The following is a 16173-nucleotide window of genomic DNA, read 5'->3' on the forward strand; positions in this document are numbered from 1 at the left end:
TAATAATAATAATAATAATAAGAAGAAGAAGAAGAAGTGAAATGCTATTTTTACCCTCATATTTAACAGTCCTAACACTTATTTAACGGAGAGGGGGAAAATAGCTACTTCAAAAACAATTGAGGGGGATAAAGTGGTTTCATAAACAACACAGGGGGAAAATATGCTATATGTAAACAACACAGGGGAAAAAAGTGTCATTTTCCCTAAGTTTTTATTTTAAGCTACAAGCCTATTTTGAAAACATTACCAAACAGAGCTTATAACTTATTAGTAGTTTAAAATAAGTTATAAGCTCCTAAATAAGCTCTGCCAAACAGAACCTTAATTAACTTTTTGTAATGATTTATTACTCAAAAATGTTAAAATTCAAAAAATTGTACAAATAAACTTTTTGATAAATTTTGTGAGAAAGTCATTTTATATATAATCAATTAATATCTAATTTATCAAACATCTTTCTACAATCAACTAATCTTATTAACTAATTGAACTTACTAATCCAATAAACTAACATAAAAAATCAAACACCTCAATGTATTATTAATTGAATAATTTTTTAAATGGACTCACGGATAAAAATTTCAATGTCTGTCTATTTTATTGATCACTGAAAAGTGAATACATATTTAGAGTTATTAAAAAAAAAAAAAAAAAAAAAGAAAGTAAACCACCACTAATTGCCGTCGGAAAATTTGATTAATTTATTATTTTGGGAAAAATCTAATTTCTGTCCAACAAAGTGGTCGAAATTTCTTGATAGTTCATAAGTTTTGCTTTTTGAAATAAACAATTTCTCTGTGTTTCTAACAATAATCAATGGTTTTCAATTTTTATTTTTATTTTTGGTAATTATGACTAAATTCTTTTATTTTAAAAAAATATTTCATCTTCTGGTAATTGTTAGAAAATTATAGTTGGTGTCGATGATCTAAACAATTAAATATTTTGATCACTTTGATTATGATTGGTAACATCAAGACGCAATTTTGTGAATTCTAAAAGTGATTGAAAATGGTAAAACTGACACAAATTTGGAAATAGAGCAAGTTAACAAGTGTTTTCTCATGTTTGATTAGAATTATTTATAATTTCATTTTAATGATAATTTTTTTAATATTACTGACTCTATTACAATGATTAGAATTATTTATAATTTTATTTTTAAAATGATATTTTTTTTGAATACTGTTGACTCTATTACAATGTAGTATCTGTTCATAACTACTTTCTTAACAAATGAAATACAAAGAGCTAATATCTCCTTCGTTGAAGTTCAAACCCATAATCTCCCATTATGAGGGAGCAACTTAGTGGCATTGGACCACAATAGTTTTTTTTGAAAGCCAACAAACTTATATTGCATTAGTCATTTAGTCATTCCAGGCTCAAGAAAAGAAAGAGGAAAATCCCTCCAGAGACAACGTGCGAAAGAGGCAGTTACATGCTTAGCCATAACATGGACCACAATAGTTTATTATTAACTAAAAAATTATATTTAAACATTATCTTAAAGTTTTTATTGAGTGAAAAAAGATTAACATATAAAATGAGATTTGGATATTAAATATTTGGCTCTTTTTTTTTTTTTTTTTTTTTCCTATTTTGGAAATGTAAATAAAAGAAAAGCGAGATCTTTGTGACGCAAAACAGTGAAAAGATCGACAAATTTAATTTTCTAACAAATAAGGCATACTAATTTTCCAAATTTGCTTCATAATTTCTTAATTTGTAATTCAAATCCAAATATCTATTGTTGAACTAAAAACTCTTTAATTTACTCTTATAATTGGACTTTTTTTATTAATAGATCTTTTAAAATGTTATATTGAACAAAAAAAACTGGTGGTGGGCATTTATTCTGTAGGTTGAAAAAGATTGAGAAAATATAAAACATATACTACATTGTAAAAAATTATGAGTGTCGCAAAAGATCAAATCCTTTAATTTGCTCTTATAATTGGACTGTACATCATTTGAAATAAAACAACCTAGATTTTAGATAATTGAACGCAGAACTATTATGAAAAATCTCAAACTTATATTACTAGATTCTAAGATTTTTTTTCCCGAATATTCTACACAAATTATGGACCTCAAAATCGATCACTTTCAAAATATCAAAATTTATGAAAAAAAATAAAATAAATCAAAGTCATGGACTAGGGGAGGTGTGATTGGGGTAGGGGAGAGTGGTGGTGGTTGTAATCATCATAATGCAATATGATTACAGAAATTTAAAATTAATTACTGGTACATTTAATATTGTAAAAAAGTTAATTAATGCTTGTCCTTTTCAAGTTTTGCTTCAATGATTTCATCTTAGGTGTATGGAAGCTAATATTGAGGTTAAAGTACAATCCTTAATTTCTTTTTATAAGGAACTACCCCAATTGCAATCATCTTGTTGACATCTCCACCCCCCCCCCCCCCCCCCCCCCCCCAACACACACACACAAAGTAATAAGGATCAAATAGATCATCTAACTACACATAAAATTGCAATTGGGCATCGAATTCAAAAAAATTATAATTATGTTTTTGAACAATGCAAAATAATGCAATTCAACCTAAAATGACATGTTGACCTATTAACATGCTAACGTGGCGATTACCGAATTATAAAATATTTTTTTAAATTTTATTTTAATAAATTTAAATTAAATAATTAAAAAAAAAAAACTTCGCTTGGGTTGCCCTCCCCAATGAGGAGGCAGCCTCAGGTCGCTTTCTCACCCAGAGAAGGCAACCCGCAACTGGGTTTCCTTATCTGGTGAGAAGGCGACCTGAGGCTGCCTTCTCACCGGAGAAGGCAACCCAGTTGCCTTCTCCATTGAGAAGGCGATCTACTGGGTTGCCTTCTCAACAAAGAACGCAACCCAATTGCCTTCTCCGGTGAGAAGGCAACCCCTCGCTTTCTCACTTTGGAGTCTGCTGCATTGAGAGGTTGGGTTGGATATGCATGAACTTGGAAGATGTACTTACGAATCTTGAGGTCGATTAACTGAACAAAGGCTAGCCAAGGAGGTGAGGTTGCTTCATTTCTTGGTCCTGGTGTTGACCATGACTCGGACTTGGGCATCGGGGTGCGCTACATCGTAGGAAGCAGAAGCCGTGAGGATGATCAGTCCCGGAGTCAGCCAACGTGATACTTGGGCAAAGATTATCAAGTCTTATGGGGTGCTTTATCTGCGTGAAAGTTGTTAGTAGAGCTAGTATAAATAATTAATTTTTTTAAATAATTCTAACACTCTTATTGTGACACCCAAAAATCTATTTGCAATTTACGAGCATTCTTGTTATGTCTTTAATTACATTATGTTGCCCTTATTTTTTATTTAGAATTTCATATTTGAATAATAGGTGTATGTAATTTCTTTTCAGAGTTAATTCCAGCAATAGTCCCTTGAGTATGGTGATTTTCCACAATTGGTCCCCGACTTTTAATTTAGACAATTTAGCCACTTGACTATCAAAATCTTTCCAATTGTGGTCCTTCCGTCAAATCTTAGTTAAGTGGACATCAATTTGAAAGGTAAAAGCGTCATTTTAGTCTTCCCTCCCTCTTCGGTCTCCTCTCCGTCGACCGTGCAGCAGAGCTCTTCGTCGAATCGTCGTTCCAATAAAATATAAATTCTGTAGCCCAGAAAAGAACGACAGAGAGGTTGGATTTTGTTGAAAGGGCGGTTGCCACTCTCTGTTTCGCAATGATCCCTTTATTTTCAAAATTCAACAGCCCTTTCGATTTGTTTTTGTTGTTTTGTTTTCCCAGAAATAGATCCAGAGAGATAGAGATTGAGATTGAGGAATTATGGAAATGCATCCATATATTCTGGGGGTTGTTTGGTTTATGAACTACTGCTACCAAAGATTTCTTCTTTGTAGCAGAAATATAAAATCTAAATAAAAAGAGAGAGAGAGTACCTGGCCTCTTCGTCGTTCCAATCGAACATAATAGTCAAACATAGCTGAAAAAGAAAAAAGGAAAAAAATTCCAACTCCAAAGCAACATTCCGTAACGCTCCGGAATTAGCCTGAGAATCACCAAATCGCGGATGCTCAGGTCACTCCAAATACGACTCCGCTCGATTGCATCGATTCCTCCGCGATTTTACAGTTTCTCCGTAATCCTCGGTGTCGGAATCGAAGTCCGAGTTGAACCAGTCAAGCACGCAGCGGGGAGAGGGGAAGGCGGCGACGACGAGGGAATTCTGCGGAGGGAACACTAAAACGAATGGGTGGCGTAGCAGCTGATCGGAGCTCCATCGCTTCTTCAAATCTCGTTGTAGGCACTTGGATAGGAAATCGCGGCATAATTCCGATGACTGAGTTGGGAACTGAAGCAACTCGTTGGAGCCGTGCGACCAGGCGTTGGATTCCGGCCCCTGATACTCCCCGCGGATGACCTCCGGCGCCATCCACAGTGGACTCACGTGGCGGCGCAACCTTATCCCGCTGTCGGCCGTCCACTTCCGATCTCCACAGCGGACCCGAAATCCGCCAGCTTGGCAAGGCCGTGCGGCGGGGCGCGCGGTGATGAAAATTTCAGTGATGATGATTTCCACGTATACAGAGTACAGAGACGGGAATGAAGATGAAATATTAGGGAAATGACAATTTTACCCTTTAAATTAACAGTCACTTAACTAAGATTTGACGGAAGGATCACAATTGGAAAGATTTTGATAGTCGGGTGGTTAAATTGTTCAAATTAAAAGTCAAGGACCATTTGTGGAAAATCGTCATACTCGGAGGACCATTGCTGGAATTAACTCTTTCTTTTCATCTTTGATTATTAATAGAATCTTTTTAAATAAAGGAAAAAATAACGTAAGATAGAAACTTTTTAAAATAGATAAGAAGAAAAAAAAAAACACAATCTTCAAAAAAAAAAAAACATAATTATTAAAAAATTGTAGTAATTAAACACAATTTTTCTGAAATTTTTCTATACTATTAAACCAATCCGGCTATAGTATTGCATATAATTAGGAGATGGAAGAGAGATCATTTTCAGTCTTTTTAATAAATTGAAATGTACTTTTTCAATTCATACATCATTAAAGTTGTTCAAAATAAGATTACATTCATGATATCATAGGAGAAAAAGGCCTTTCTTTTCTTTTTTTCTCTTTTTATTTTTTCCTTTTAATGATGAAAACACCTTTTCCGTTTTATATTACTAGGAAATGATTGCATTGGAGAATCAGTAGTAGTGGTTAATTTTGTCACCATTTCACCCCGTCACATTAGTAATTTGTGGGACATGAATGACCTGAGTGATTAAGGTGTGTTTGATTTGTACATCAGAATCGGAATCGGAATCGGAATGAGAATTAAATACTTGGTAATAATATATGTTTTGGTGGAAGTATTTTGCATGTTTGGTAGTAGAGTAGAATTGGAATGAATATCAATATTAGTGTTTGGTTATGTATGACCCTATAATGGGAATTGGTGTTTGGTTCGCACATAGAAATTGGAGTAGGAATGAGTATCGAATACTTGGTAATGACAATGGATTTTGGTGAAAGTATTTTGCATGTTTGGTAGTAGGGTGGAATGTGAATGATTATCAATATTACTGTTTGATTATGTATGAGGAGAAATAATTTAATGAAACCCTTATTTTATTAGGGAATGAGTTTTTCAATTAAGATGGTAATCAAAATCCATAGTAATGTTCTTAAAACCTGTCAACCAAACAATAACAATGACTTTGATACTCATTCCTGATAGTTAAACTTGTCAACCAAACACACCACTAGTATATTCTGATCTTTCCAGTAGTAATTATGAATTTTCATCGTCACTCAAAGAAGCGGGAAAAAATTTTTATTGGCAGGAAATATCACTTTTAATTTGTTGTCCACTATTAAAGTTTTAATCCGAGTCATTACGCGTCTATCTTTACAGCAAATCCCATTCTTAATTAAACACTTGTCAAGGAAATTATGATATGAACATATACACTTTTTAAATTCAAAATTTTTTATATATTTTTTTAAAAAAATTCATTAATAATTAGATAGATTTTTAAATTTCAATGCTGGGTATTGCGTAAATCCTCAAATAAAATTAATTTAAATAAATAAATTTATAGCTTATTAAACATCACCATAAAAATTTCTCTTTTTCAAGTACAGTACACTTTAAAAAGAATCTTGAAATTCAAGTGGTTACGAAGAGTTTGACGAACCGATAACAAATTGTGCAGAAAAAGTGATATTTCATCATGACAAAAAGGAAACCTGATATTTTAGAATTTCATGAATTTAAAGGAGTGGATGATTCGCTGCCAAAAAACAAAACAAAACAAAATAAAATTACAAAAAAATAAATTAATTTGTAGTTTTTTAATAAAAAAATGTCTGGAGGGGAATTAAAGTTCGTAAACTAAGGAGAGACAATTATATACACCAACAAGGAAAATGGTCCCAAGTGTAGAGTATAATAGAGAAGAAGAGTGGGAGCTGAGGGACAAACAAACCAAAGCATGTTTGTGAGATAGCAAATGATGTAATTTTAATGATTGTCTCATTAGGTACCCACTTGATTTTCTTTGTTTTCAAGACATAAATCAAAACATTAGGTCTTTTGTTGCTTGCCAACATGATTTATGGTTTAACCCTGATGAAGTGTTGACTGAGTTAATTGATATTAGACTCTTAAGTTTTAAGTAAAAGGCTTAACTTTTACATCGAGTTGAACTATATTTATGTCGTACGTGATTTTTTTTAAAAAAATTAAGGTCAAAGCCGAAAGTGTTGATAACCAAATATACAATAACGGGGTGCACATGCTCAATTGAAGAACTCTGATGAAGGTTGATTGAGTTAATTGATATTAGACTCTTAAGCTTTAAGTAAAAGTCTTAACTTTTCCATCGAATTAGGCTATTTTACGCTAAGTCTAGCATCATGTCAAACGTGGTTACGTAAATATAAAAAAAAAAAAAATTACGTATTTTATACCGTTATAATTTTTAGCGTAATAGAAAACGTTTAATCTTGGCATATGGCAATGATAGCATAAGCATATTCCTCTCAACTAGACAATTTTGAAATCTTTCTTTAAATTTCATTTGCTCTTTTAACCTGTTTTTTCACCCATGCAAATGAATGCTATGTCTAAGTGGATTAACCTAGTAAGTACCACGTTAATCCAACAACTTTAGACTTAATAATGGGGGGCAAAGTTGCTTGTATTTGAACAATGACACAGCATACATTTGAATCTAACTTTTCCTAAAGGGAAAATTTCTCTTTTGGTTTAGTAGTATTTGCTTAATGATGATATTTTTGTGGCTTAATTTTTAAATCAATTTGATAAGTATGACCATAATATTCTTTCTTTTTTCATTTTAAAAAGGAGACAGGACAATAAATAAAATCAGTCTCTCTAGCTAGCTAGATTGACCATCACTACCTAATTGTTAACCATATAATATATTACATATAAATATACATCTTGATTGTTAGCTTAAATTTTTAGTTAAGACAGAACGTATCCTCCAACCATCAGTTTAGAATTAATGTTTTATTTTCCGCTACGAAGGGCAGTTATATTTAAGATCAATTTATATACTCGTATCTTATGTAAAAAATAATTTTATTAATTAATTAAATTGAAGATACATATTCAGTATTATTTGTATATATAATTGAACATATTTATGAATAGATTATACTACACATATTATTAAATAGTGATGACTATATAAAGTTGAAGACAACTCCTAATCATAGTGGTTTTGCTTTCACCATTACACAAGACTCTAAAAGAGATGTTTGATGTTTGTATGAATGAGGAAAGCCACCGTACCCTCAGATTTTAAATGCTAATCATACGTAAGACTAGCAAAAGATCTAGATTTGAGAGGTTTGGTAATAAAACAACAACAAAAAAATATTGTTTAAATCTTGTCTTTTCTAAAATTTTAATATGAATTTAAATAAACATCTAATGGTAGGACCACAAGTTTCTAAAGTAGTCCAAAAAAAGCATTCGTGAAGATGATTCTCATTCAAAATGTTACAAGTTCAATTATTACCAACATCTTCATGGACGGATCCAGAATTTTTTTCCGGAGTAATGGCGAATTTCAAATTAATTCAAATATACATTATGACATTTATAACTTTTAAATAGTGGACTATGCTACATTGCTACTACACGTATATACATTAAGATTACAGATCATATGAGAACCAACTTCCCCATGAGTTTAAGAGAACCAATCTCATCTATTAAAAACAATAGATTTATGGATAAGATTAATTGGGAAGATTAAAAATGTTCTCATGATTTATTCCCCAAAAAAAAAAAAAAAAAGTTCTCATGGACATTATAGCATATAGACATACAGTGCAAGCTGGGAGCCAGAGGTAATTGTAAAAATTAAATACTCAATGATCATACAAAGTGAATTCAACCTCTTGACCTCTATTACAACATAAACATACTTAATATATCTAAGATATTTTATCTTTAAGTAATTTATATATATTAATAACTTATATGCAAACATTTACTATATATATAAGGGGGCCCTATATATAAGGGGTGGAGTATAAAGGGGCCCTATATATAAGGGGTGGAGTAGGGAGGTGGACAGCTGACCCCATACTGGATCTGCATCTAAACATCCTCTTTATCGAACCTATTGCACAATTTACTTTTTGTGTAATTTGCACAACTTTGAATAGTGACAAAAATATCAAAATTTAAGGAGTAGTTGTGCCTAATTTTCAAAATAAAATGTCTAAATTATCAAATTCAATTCTTATCTTCTTATCGTGATGCAGACAATTTCGTCTTATGACAAATAAAATGTGGTATTTTTGCCAAAATTAAAATTGACACTATATAGTTGATTGGCCAAACACAAAATTAATTCTTTTAAATAACATACTAGTTAAGCAACTACCAGTCCCGGAATCAAACATTATACCGCGTGGACTACGATCCACACATGGATCATTAACATACAAGAATATACTGGGTGGGGTCATTTTTAATTTACTATATATCTATTTTTTTAAATTTTATTTCTAATGCATTAGAGATTCATTTTTAGTATACTACATAAAATTGAATCTATAGTACATTAAAAATGAACATTTATCAATGGTATATGGACTATGATCCGAAATATAATTTCTCTCTTGGAATAGCCCAATAACATGGGCCATAAAAGCCTCAACTCTACTCTAACAATATCTAGGATTTGAACATTGTAAACAGAGCAAAAAACACAATAGTTTAACTTTAAACTAGTCGAAATTCGAGGGAAGAGATGCAAATAACACAAGAAACTCACACAAAACGAAAAGAGAAAGAAAAAGAGGATATCAACAATGAGGGAATGACAGAAATACTCGAATACTTCAGGTAAGAAAAGCACACCAAGTAAACATAACATTTTATGTATCTGTCATTTTGTCCTCTTTCTACTGGTGGTGTGGTGGAGGGTAGGGGGTGGGGGAGATGAAGGAGGAAATGTTTGGGGGAGCATTGAGTTAGAATAAATCCATAAATTATCAGTATGCAAGAAGATATCCAGCAAAATCTAGTGAAAGTGCCACGTATAGAAACATGATTTGCTACACGTACATCCATGGATCTCGAGAAGAAAAGTCGTTGATCCTAATCTTTGCCAAAATCTGCATTGTAATGTGCACTAGATTCGAGCTTCTTAGCTTCATTCAGTTTTCGAACAGCCTGCAAAGTTAGGATAACAATCATATTACAAGGCTGCTAATATTTTATTACACACTCTTTGTATCCTATCTTTTTTTTTTTTTTTGAGTACACTCTGTTACAATGTAGTATCTGTTTATATATACTTTCTCAACCTATTGAAGCACAAAGAGTCAAAACCGCCCTCACTGGGGCTCGAACCCATGACCTCCCATTTGGGAGAACCACTTCGTGCCACTAGACCACAAGGTCATTGGCCTTTGTATCCTATCTTAATTCCTCATCAACAAGTGAATACAGAGGACTACAAAGATAAAATTTGGAGAATTTACCTTCATAAAGTCTTCATGGATAACATAATCTCTTTCAGCACGGATAGCTGACATCCCAGCCTCAGTACATACGTTACGCAGGTCAGCACCATTAAACCCCTGAAGACAATGCAAAGGTTAACACAACGGACAAATGCCATGATTACTTGATTACAAAGAAAGGATTATCAAACCTCTGCGAGCTTAACAACAGCTTCATACTCAATTTCACCGTGTTTGGCAATTCCAGAAGCATGAATTTTAAGAATTTCCATTCTTGACTGCTCATTTGGCAGTGGGATTTCAATCTTCCTATCTAGACGCCCAGGTCGAAGAAGTGCAGGGTCAAGAACATCAGGTCGATTTGTTGCCATAATCATTTTTACCTGCACAAGAAAAATTGTTCATTGTTGTTTCTGAAATTCCTTAACAAAACAAGAGAATTCATTCAGTGCTCCCTTTGAACTATTGAGTTCCAGAAAAGTTTGCTACGTAAGTGGAACTTTTCACTTGGCTAAGGAAACTTGTCTCTCTGATTTTTCAATAATTGTTAGTTAAGATTCAGATATGTAGAATACTACTCATTACTAATTTTTTGTTAATCAGCACCTTACTTCAGTAAATCAAATCCCTTGGCCTTGTGCCTTTTCTTAAAGCCTCAGAAAGCCATTGGGGCTAACTGGCTAAGTATCGAATTCTCATTCACTAGAAGCATGATGTCAACAGTGATGCAATTATACCTCCATACTATGTAAACCTTTGAGTATACATCTCGAAAATTAAATCTGGGACCTAAAGTCTTGGGTAATTTACTATAACTCGGTACTTCAAGAAACTAAGTCTTCAAAAGTGTGAATAGATTTACCTTTCCAAGCTGATCAAATCCATCTAGCTGATTAAGCAACTCCATGAGTGTTCTCTGAATTTCACGATCAGCACTTGTTCCCTCACTAAAACGTCTTCCACCAATTGCATCAATCTCATCCATAAAAATTATGCAGGGCTGAAGGGGGAAAAAAAAAAGATAAGCAAAAAATAAGCTTTTGGAGGCAGCAATGTGGATATAAATCTGAAAAATCAAGTCTTTACCTGGTGATCACGTGCATAATTAAACATTTCCCGAATCAACCTTGCACTTTCACCAATGTATTTATCAATAATGGCACTAGAAACAACCTGCATGAAATCACAATCAAATTGTAAAATGGAAGTGCTTACAAAAGTAAAACAGTAACAGAAAACCAAAAGGAAAAGGAAGGCTAATAGTTACCTTCAAAAAGTTGGCATCTATATTACTAGCAATAGCTCTAGCTAGCAATGTCTTCCCAGTACCAGGAGGTCCATACAGAAGAACACCCTGTGATGGCAAAAGATTATTCCCAATTAGAGTACATCCATGCATAGCATGTCTCATGTATCTAAGGAAAAAGTATGAATCAAAGCTTTCAACCCCCACCCACAAGTTCTTTGGGGGGCTAGGAGTTGTTAAAGATACCTTTGGAGGCTTGATTCCAACTCTGATGAAGAGCTCAGGATTCATTAGAGGCAACTCAATCGATTCCCTAAGTTCTCGAATTTGATCTGACAAACCACCTACAGCAGAGTAGCTAATATTTCCAGGATCCTCATGGAGCATGTTATAAACAACAGGGTCAACCTGGACAAGAATGTCATGTAACAAGGTTCAGGAACAATAAAAAAAATTCTCATGTATCACCATAAACCACCAGTTCCAACCAGTATTAGACTCACAACAAACAAGAGAGAGGCATACCTCACGTGGGAGAGCTCGCATGATTGTCAGGGTTGTCATGTCAAGGACCACTCTTGTTCCAGCAGTCAATTTTTCCTTATCAAGTTTATTACGGCAGCCAACAACATACCTTGGGCCACTGCTTGCTTTGACAATCACTAAAATATAAAAAATACAGGCAAGGAACTATTCATCACATATCATGGTCATAGGATTGCAGCATGGCAGTTAACTTATGTTAATACCATTCTTATAATGTAGATATAAAGACCATTCAGACAATCCGAGATAATAGAATGGCATAGCACTAAGTCACCTACAAAGGAGAGTTTAGAAGATCCTAGTACTTTTGTCTCTTGGAGCAGGAAGCATTCAAGCATTAACAAAAATCTTAGCATTTTACAAAATACACCATGCAGGAACAGTTAAACTAATAGTATTAGTAAATTTTGCAGAAAGATTGGATTACTGGCACTACAAACCATAAATATCTTAAAATAGAAAGATGCATAAATGATTAAGTTTAGAGCATAACAGGAACTCATTTTCTTTGAAAGGGGGAGAGCGAATACAAATATATGACACGAATTATGTAGAAACTATCAACTCAAAAGGAATTATCTTTATCAAACTAAAAAACCAAGCTTATGTTACTTCTTATATAGCTTTTCTAGATTATGATTCTAATCTAACTAAAAATCGTGGGCAAAAGAGCAAAAGATCAAAACTTTTAGAGAGAATATAAAAGTAATTACTTCGTTCATGGTCAAGAGGCCTGAGAACTTCTCCGATAATCTGCCCTACGCTCTGAAGAGACTTCAAATCATCCTCTGTTTTGTTGAAGTCCTTCTTCGCAGCTCTTAGATTCTCCCTTACTGCAGATTTTTTCAAGGAAAAAAAAAAAAAAGCATTTACAATCAATCCCATTCAACAGAAACAAAATTCATGTATAATCCTTCGAATGAGCTTGTTAAAAGAGACCAGATAATCACTGAAAAGAGAATTAGGGTTTAGAAATCTGTGAGAGCTGTACCCGTTCGTAACCTGGAGTCAAGTTCTTTGTGCTGAAGCAGCTTTTTCCGGTAATCCGCTAGCGCAGTGCGGCGACGAACGGCGTCTTCTCCTTCGCTCATCGTCGGATTTCAGACAATCGGTCGGGAATTCAGTGATTACTTTTGGAAGCTTTGGGACTCTAGGAGCTAAGGACTTGTGTAAAACCAGTGTTATACCCGATTCATCAGGATTTGTATTTTTATAAGAAGTTTTTTTTTTTATTATTATTTTTTTTAAAATTAACTATGTATTCTATTACAAGGTAATATATCTATTTAAATATAGAGTATTATTTAATTCGTATTTATTTTAAATATATTTTTATTTTTATTATAATTTTATATAGCTCTTATATTTTAAATTTAATTTAGTATTTTTCTTTTAAATTCAGTAGGCTTTTAATAATGTATAATCTTGTGATACAAAACTTAAGTTATTCATTAATTAGGTAGTAATTTATGTGCACTATAGCTTATAGCATCACCAACAATGTATTTTAAGTGTATCATCTAAATTGTTCTTTAAATTATAGAATTTCCTTAATCAGTTTAAGGTTATTTAAGATTTTGTGAAAAAGTACGAGAAATATCTATATTTTTTATATTTTAATTAAAGATGATCAAAATCAGGTCACATCATGGTTTTAAAAAAATAAATAAATAAATAAAAGTATTGATCATACAGAGTGAGTTTTCTAAAAAAAAAAAAAACTCTTTCTCTACTTAAAAAAAAAAAACTCTTTCTCTACTCGAGAGTTTCTTTGATAAATAAGTACTTTATCTCAAGTTAAATCTCTTGCACGGTATTACTTTGTATTTTTAGAATTTGTTTATTATTTTAGAGATTCTTACTCCGTATTAGAATTACTAGATATCTTGATCATTGATAACAATACTATTATGTTTTTCTAGTACATTGTGAGTTGGTTTACTTGTTTATTCATCAATCTCAGTTTAGGATGTTTTTGTACAATGAACCAACAAGGAATGTTTTGTAAAAAAACAAAACACAAGCTAGTTAATACTCACATTTCATTCCAATTCACAGTTCACAAACATCTTACACAGCTTAAACTTGTTCATTAAAACCACACAAACACAACAAACTAAACATTAATCACACCATAATAATGTTTCAGTTGACATGATGACAGTTGTGCCTGATCTCCCCCTTCAACCCAACAAGAGGATTGATGTTCCCCATTTTCACCATAGACTTGGCAAAGTGGTGGAAGAAAAGCTCCTCATCACTGGCATACCCTTTAACCAGCTCCACTGTCTTCTCCACATCCCCGGTGAGCAGCGCCTCGTCTGAGGCGAGAAGCCCTTTGCGCCTCAGCAACAGCTTGAAGTATGTGTTGTCGAATCTCACCGGGGAGGCAACGTCCAGGGGAGATACGTTGTTGTCTCCCCCGGTTCTTGGGCACGAAGCTTTCAGGTTGTTGTAGTATGCCCTCTCGAGAGTTGCATCGGGCCGGTTGTTGCCATTTTGGTTGTACAGCCTTTGCCTGAAGCTCACACACCGGGCTACACCTATGGTGTGCCCCCCTGCATTGAATTGCACGGTCAACCAGTCAGATCACTGGTACCAGATTAAAGAATGTGTTCTGTCTCAACTAAAAGTTTAAGTTGTTATGGTCTGCTGGATGAGCTTAAATTACCAGAAAGAGCGACGAGGTCTTGCTCGTCGAGGCCTTGGCGGGCGAAGAGGGTTATAAGGTGTTGGATGGTGGAGTTTGGTGCAGGAATATTGGTGTTGGCTTTCTTGAGGCTTGCTATCTTTGAATCCCTCCTTCCTAATGGCACTTCCCAATGCGGTCCACCGCTCTGTTGTTTAAACAGACACCCCGTTCAGCACATATAGTCTGACTATCAGCTTAAACTTTTAGTTGAAACAGAACAGTTTACTTACGAGAACTGTGGAGTCCCGGGCAGCCAGTGCGAGAATGTCTGCACAGGAAACAGTGTGAGGACACACTTGCTCCAGCTCTGCTTTTATCTCATCAACCACTTCAATTCCTCTAATGGAGTTCTTGTTTGGTCCGGCATCTTTCTCGCTAGCCATCCCCGACGTCTTGTCCAGCAATATCGACGCATCACAACCCTGCACCAAAGGGAAACAATCATTCCAAACTACCCAACAAAACAGGCAATTCAATGCAAGGTTTTATGTCTTCTGGTTTTTTTCATTTCACCTGGACAAAGCAGTCATGGAAGTGGAGCCTGAGCAAGGAGGCAGCCATCCTCGGGTCTTCCTCGATAGCTTTCTCCAAGACAGACATGACAATATCGTTGGCCTGTGGGCACGAAACATCGTAGAAGAAAGGCGAAAGGCCGGGATGTGCAGCAGAGAAAACAACCATCATCATCATCATAGCAAGGCTGCAAAAGAAGACTCTGGGAAGAGTAGCCATTAGGGACAGGATACTGTAAACTTAACTAAGCTTTTGTTTAATGGATTGTATGTATATATAATCATGCTCTGTTGGTATACAACTATATGTATATATATACACACATATATGATCAATCATAGTTCATGTATGTCAACCACTCTGATACCGAATCCTCTACCTGTCTGTGCACCTTTATAGATGTGGTCTAGCTCAGTGAGTACTGCAGTTCCACCTGCTCCATACAACACTAAAATGAGGAATGTTGTGACATCATACTGTTTGAACAATAGCAAAAGCTATACGTAATCTCCGTAGTATTCTCGTTTCACCTGATGTAACAGGATAAGATTAATCTCGGTATTCTCGTTTTACCTTATGTACAGGATAAGATTAATCTCGGTATTCTGATGTAACATGATAAGATTAAAGGCTTCACGATGACATCTAAACTCATCTCGTTACGTTTAAGTGATCGAAACGAGAAGCCGAGAACACAAGGAAAGAGCAACAGCACTCTTGATCATTAGGCTTGCCATGTTAAGGGTTTATCTTTCTATTTCCATATAGCCTAAACCAATTGACCAGTTTATTTTGTTTGGGAAACCATCTTCCACCGACAAGTTCTACAGTGACTTTCTCTATTGAAACTAAAATTACTGGTAGTCACTACTCGAAGGTACGCACTGACTCTGACCAATAAAAGATCACAAGAGGTAAACTAGTCTAAGTTGTTCTGATCGAGAGTGTGCACTGGATAAACTCCACCTTTTGATCCTTCACGGCCACCATACACAAATACGAGATAACACAATAGCCCAAACAAAAAATGTTAAGAGACACACGATTTACGTGGAAAACTCCAAAATCAAGGGAAAAATCACAGACCACCACCACCAACAAAGTTTCGACTATAACAAAAAGTACAAAGTTTCAAGCTACCCTACGAGCCAAACATCCAG

The 16173-nt window shown here is 34.2% G+C and overlaps 2 protein-coding genes across 3 annotated transcripts; both read right to left on the reverse strand.

Moving 5' to 3' along the window:
• Positions 1 to 9241: 9241 nt before the first annotated feature.
• LOC109149806 (26S protease regulatory subunit S10B homolog B) lies at positions 9242 to 13024 on the reverse strand. The gene is made up of 10 exons (XM_019297809.1): positions 12800 to 13024; positions 12522 to 12641; positions 11788 to 11924; positions 11509 to 11670; positions 11284 to 11370; positions 11103 to 11189; positions 10879 to 11016; positions 10208 to 10399; positions 10035 to 10133; positions 9242 to 9723 (listed from the first exon to the last, which is right to left on the reverse strand). The coding sequence occupies exons 1-10, from the start codon at positions 12897 to 12899 to the stop codon at positions 9649 to 9651; spliced, it is 1197 nt and encodes a 398-aa protein (XP_019153354.1). The 5' UTR covers positions 12900 to 13024; the 3' UTR covers positions 9242 to 9648.
• A 793-nt stretch (positions 13025 to 13817) lies between these two features.
• On the reverse strand, positions 13818 to 15289 carry LOC109149153 (peroxidase 9). 2 transcript variants are annotated; one of them, XM_019296811.1, is made up of 5 exons: positions 15271 to 15289; positions 15014 to 15233; positions 14731 to 14922; positions 14480 to 14645; positions 13818 to 14366 (listed from the first exon to the last, which is right to left on the reverse strand). In XM_019296811.1, exons 2-5 carry the CDS (start codon positions 15230 to 15232, stop codon positions 13954 to 13956), a joined length of 990 nt encoding a protein of 329 aa, XP_019152356.1. In that variant the 5' UTR covers position 15233; positions 15271 to 15289; the 3' UTR covers positions 13818 to 13953. The 2 variants fall into 2 exon arrangements, with proteins under 2 accessions (XP_019152356.1, XP_019152355.1); XM_019296810.1 differs by lacking the exon at positions 15271 to 15289 and having other exon boundaries at positions 15014 to 15264.
• Between the last annotated feature and the right edge of the window lie 884 nt (positions 15290 to 16173).

Source organism: Ipomoea nil, unplaced genomic scaffold (genome assembly GCF_001879475.1).
Source record: "Ipomoea nil cultivar Tokyo-kokei standard unplaced genomic scaffold, Asagao_1.1 scaffold2159, whole genome shotgun sequence".
Classification (NCBI taxonomy): Eukaryota; Viridiplantae; Streptophyta; class Magnoliopsida; order Solanales; family Convolvulaceae; genus Ipomoea; species Ipomoea nil.